Below are 5,095 nucleotides of genomic sequence, written 5' to 3' on the forward strand. Positions count from 1 at the left end.
TTTGTTGTTACACTCCTGCAAGGACTCCCGGGTTTCAGCACCTCGCAGGAAGAGGGTGGGAGTGGGAAAAAAAAGTAGGGCCGGGAGGCGAAGGGGAGGATTTGCCTGCTAATCAAGCCATCCGCACTGCCTGGGCTGCCAAATAGTTTTTAAAAATTAAATTTCTAATCAAGCTGTGGACAGTAAAACTCAGATTTAGGAACTGGGAGGAAATTGGGACAAACGTGGGGCTCTCTACACCTTCCCCCAGGTCTTCACCAATGTGAAATCAGTAATAGAAGGAAGAGTTTGGGGGCCTTAGAAATTTTGAAAAGGTTAAAAATCGAGGACAGCCTGGAGAAAAGGTGAGAGTCACAGGTGGTGGTGGTATAGGGGAGGGAAGCTCCTAACCGCGACTAGTCTCGCGGGTTCCTGCCCAGGCCCCAGCCTCTGGACGCTCAGAGATGGCAGCGGAGGGCGGAGGCCAGCCGGGCCTGGGCTGCAGGCCGACTTCATGCTCGCCATCTTCGATCCCAAGCGGAGGATTTGGTGTTCATGCTATAGATTATCTAAAGGTTCCTTTAAGCACTTTAATACACAACTAGCTCAGAAATCATTAAGAGACCTAGAGAAGGAGAAAAATTACCCTCACACTCACCGGTAATAAGTGTTGACATGCAGCAAAAATCGATTGAGTGGAACCGAGTTGGTGGCAGTAGCGATGGCTGGAGGGGGGAAGTCTTGGGAGCGGGAGGGGCGAGGGGACCGACTCCACTGGCATAGGAACTAGGCTTTCTCATTTGAAGAGAAAAGAAGGTGCGGAAAGGGGCGAGCAGGGGTGGTGTAGGGAGAAGGGGGGTGAAGAGGGTAATTCTTCCCTCTGGAAGTCCAGGGAAAGGAGCTGAGGTGCGAGAAAGGGCCTCTCAACCGTTCCGAGTCTCCGCCCCCAGCCCGCACCGAAGAGTGGCAACTCTTCCCAAACCTCGAATTTTTATTTCCTGCAGATCGATTATTCCCCTGAAGTAGAGTTCTACCTCAGAAAGTACACTAGGCCGAGACCCACCTCCGGTACCCAGTGCTCCCGTCACTCTAGAACCAGCAGGGAACCCAAATCCTTCCAGAGGGTCTCATTAGCGCTTCCAGCCCCCGTCCCCAATCCCCTCTCCCAGTCCCCGCCGCCCCTCCCCCGCCGCCCCTCCCCCACACGAGGTGGAGGCTTGGGGCGGCTGGGCCCCGCGTCTCCAGAAGCCAAAGTCCGCCCTTGGGGACCGTTTTCCTCTCCAGTGCTCTCAAGTGAACAACAAGGACGGAGGTGACCCTCGTCCAAAGGGCTTTATCTGCCCCTCACTGACGCGTGATCTCTCCTCAGTTTAGAGGCAGAGCTTAAAAAGGAAAGAAAGTTAATGTGCTTTGAGCACTCATCTTAAATCGAGGACATTATCTGCGATCTCTTTAAATGGCAGCGGCAGAACAAAGACAGTGTCTGAACTCCAAAAGCTTATAGGTAAAGTTTCAGTCAGATAAAAGAAACCTAAGCGCAAAAACACAGGTTTTCTCGGTTCCAGAAAACCGGCGGCTACTTTTCGCTCCAGGTTCCGTAGGGTGGTGTTTGTCCTCGCCCACTTGGGAGGTAGGGGGAGGCTATGACTAGGATAGCAAGACCCCAGAACTCTATTCTCCCCCACCAACGCCACGCCCCCTCCAGCGCCACGGTGATTAATTCTTTGGGACTAAGTAGTATTTGCTACTATTTGTTACGAAATCAAATTCCACATTTACAAAAAAGCTGAAACCATCGACAATGGAAGAGCGAGTGTTTAAAGATCTTTTAAACACTCACACCGACCTCATTCCGCGTTTAGATGTCAAAGGATGGGAGGGAGGGCCAGTGCTGTAATTCATCTTGATTTGCTTCATTGTCCCGTAGTTTGCAAACTATAATCCTGTATAATTTCAGGAACAAGCAGGTTTAGAATTAATGGGTCAATATTATTTAAAACAAAACACGGAGAGCATGACCTTTGCTTCAACTACATATTGCTCGACAAGACTCAGGAAACTCCACTCTAACCTCTCAACCCCTGGGCTCTTTGAGCAACTAAAGGGCTGTAGTTATTAGAAACTGTCTTTGTTTCTTTTAATGTCTCAAAAGGATTTGGAAATAGTAATGCAATATAACATGAAGAATCTCTCTACTTAAGCATGAAAGATAAACGTGGAGGCCTAAATATTTTGAACTGGAGGTGTTTCCTTGTAAACTTATTATATATTCCTCTTGAGAAAATGAATATAAACTCTACATGCATGCATACACACATACTTCTCCAGAACAATTTACTGGAGGTGCAGGTTCCCCTCGCCCCTCCCCCAGAAGTAAATGAGTGTGGATCCAAGCTGGCAAACTTTCTAAAGTTCTTTCTCCTTTCTTCTTTCTCTCTTATATTATTTGCTAGCAATAATGGAATCCTCTGGGTTTAAGCCAAAGAAAAATCTGGGAGACAAGACCAGGCTTTGCAGCCCTTTTTTTCTGGGAGTGCCTTTTTTTTTTTCCTTTTCTGTTTCTGATGACTATAATTTTTTTCCTACAAAATTTAAATAAGTATTGCTGCCTTGTAGCTTTAACTAGTCAGGCAGAGTGAACTGCTTTGTTTAGGAGGCAGTGACTGGGAAGCCCTGGCTAGGCGACAGAGGAGGGCAGAAAGAATCCAGACCAATTTGTATGCAGTATATTTTACTCCCATGAAATAAAACACATTTTTCTCATATTTGCTGAAAAGTAAAACAATATTGTACGAAATGTTATACACAGGGTAGGTTGTACATAGCAGTTTCAGAAACATCATTGCATCCACCAGAGAAACTATTCTAAAACTGATATTCACACTTTTTTAATAATAATAATAATATGTTAGAAACATACAGTGTGGTATTTAGTATATACATTCCTTTGCTCGCAAGCGAAAAATCCTAATCGCTTCTGTATAACATGCTTTATTTTAAAGCCTAACCTTTAAAAACACTGTTGTGATATTACTAACAACTGCTTTTTATAAAATTAATTTGACATTTCGATATATATACATCCTTTCAGTCATTTTAATGTTAACAATGCTAAACTTAAAAAATAACAAGCTTATAGTAATGTTAAAATGTCATTATCCAGTCAAACATTTGTGTGTGTCCTTGCAACTGTTGGAAATACTTTCAGTGAAAGATGTCAGACATTGAGGAAATTCCTTTGAAATCAAAGGAGCTCCCTTTTTAATTCAGTGGTTTCCTTTTCTCTATTTCCTCTTTCTCTCCCTTTCTTTAGTGCCCACGACCTTCCATCGTAATTCCCAGTCTTTCAAGGGCAGAGTTGCCCCGTTCGGCACGGTCCTAGGATCCCCGCGCTCTGGGCGCGGCTCACACCGGCCGGTCCACGGCGTACTGGCAAGCACTCAGGTTGGACGCCGGGTTCTGCACGCTGGCGTAGCCGAAGCTGGAGTGCTGCTTTGCTTTCAGTCTCAGGCTGGCCAGGCTCGAGTTACACGTGTCCCTATAAACGTATGGAGGAGTCGGCGGCGCGTAAGGACAGGCGGGCGTCGGCACCGCGGAATTCAGCGACGGGCTGCTCAGGTTGTTCAAGTTATTCAGGCTGTTGAGGCTGGAGCCAGGGACACCGGTCACTGCTGAGGGCACCATGCTGGACGACATGCTCATGGACGAGATGGAGTTGGGTGGGGAGAACATGCTTTGGGATGACAGGGGGTTGACGTTCATAGAGTTGAAGAAAGGGAAGCTCTTGGTGGACAGGGAGGCCGATGTGAGGCCCTTGGCGGCCCAGTTGTTGTACGAATAGCCAGGGTACATGTCATCGTAGGGCTGCATGAGCCCATTGAACTGCGGCCCAAAGCCGTTCTTGCACAGCTCGGCCTGTTGGTTGCGTTCCCGCTTTCTCCATTTGGCTCGGCGATTCTTGAACCAAACCTGGGGGTGGAGGGCAGGGAGCAAACAGATGCCACAGATCGGATAAGTAAAACCTCGATCCCAGAGAGCACCGGCGGCCGCCTTCTCTTTGACACACCCCCTCGCCGCGGTTTTCCCCAGCCCTGCACCTCTGCGCGCCCTAAGCAGGAGCCGGAGCCCACACGCAGTCACTAGCCCGGAGTCCAGACCAAACGAGGGAGGCCCTGAGGCTCCAGCCTGCAAGCTGAGTCTCTGAACCGGGCCACAAAGCCCAGCTCAACGTCTGGCGGCCAGCGGCGGCTTGTTCCCTAACTAGGCCTTCCTCAGGGTCCAAAAAACACTTACTGCAAAATAAACGCGGGTTAGCGGGCTTTCCGTCCAACCCTTCTTCGGCCACCTTGCAAACCTGCTTCCATTCCAAAGCCACAGACTCAGTGTAGAGGACTAGGGGCTGAGAGGCCACCAGAGCAGGCTCTCTATCCCACACAGCTCCTCCCTCCCCTCTCGGATCTCCGCGGCCGCCTCCCACTCTAGAGAACACGCGTCCCCCTTCAACAAACGCCGGGCCGAGACCCCCTTCTTCGCCTAACAAAATAACTAAGTAAAAGGCAAAGGGCCACCTCACCGACAGCTCATTAAACTCCACAAGGTGGGCGCGTAAATCTCCGGGAACCCCAAACAGGTCGCTCAGCAGCCTCCCCCTCCCTTGGCTTCCCGTCTTCTCACCCTCCGCCCATCCCAGACCAGGCTCGCGCGCCCCGCGCTGCTCCCGCTGGGCCCAGTCCGGTCGCTAGGCTTTGCTGGCGGCCACCCAGCCTGGCCAGCCCCCACCCGCGTCCGGTGGCCCCGCCGCAACCTCGCTCTCAATCCACATTGGGCCCGCCCGTCGCTCCAGACGGCGGCTTTTGTGTATTGGAGCGAGGCCTGGCCCGAGATTTCCGAGCTGACACCGGTGATGTTTCACATTACACATCTCAGCCCGGCCCAGCCACCTAATCCGCTTTTTCCCCCTTTTTCCTTTCATTCTTGATGTCCTTTTTAGCCCCTTTCCTCTCTGCACCCGACTTCTATATAAAGCACGTCTCACTCCCACTTGGCCGGATCGGCCGCGGGCCTGGAGGAGGTAGCGGGAGGGAGGGAGAGAGCCCGGCGCGGCGGCAGCAGGGGA

General features: G+C 50.5%; 1 protein-coding gene across 3 annotated transcripts in view; it reads right to left on the reverse strand.

Annotated features, from left to right (window-relative positions):
• Positions 1-2,690: 2,690 nt before the first annotated feature.
• Positions 2,691-5,095, reverse strand: part of PITX2 (paired like homeodomain 2) — a 26,011-nt gene continuing 23,606 nt past the window's right edge. For all 3 annotated transcript variants that reach the window (XM_006918923.2, XM_006918922.2, XM_006918921.2), the window contains one exon: positions 2,691-3,948. In XM_006918923.2, the coding sequence (XP_006918985.1) occupies positions 3,385-3,948 (564 nt within the window). In that variant the 3' untranslated portion in view covers positions 2,691-3,384. The remainder of the gene's footprint in view (positions 3,949-5,095) is intronic.

The sequence above is a fragment of the Pteropus alecto genome, unplaced genomic scaffold (assembly GCF_000325575.1).
Source record: "Pteropus alecto unplaced genomic scaffold, ASM32557v1 scaffold5, whole genome shotgun sequence".
Taxonomy (NCBI): domain Eukaryota; kingdom Metazoa; phylum Chordata; class Mammalia; order Chiroptera; family Pteropodidae; genus Pteropus; species Pteropus alecto.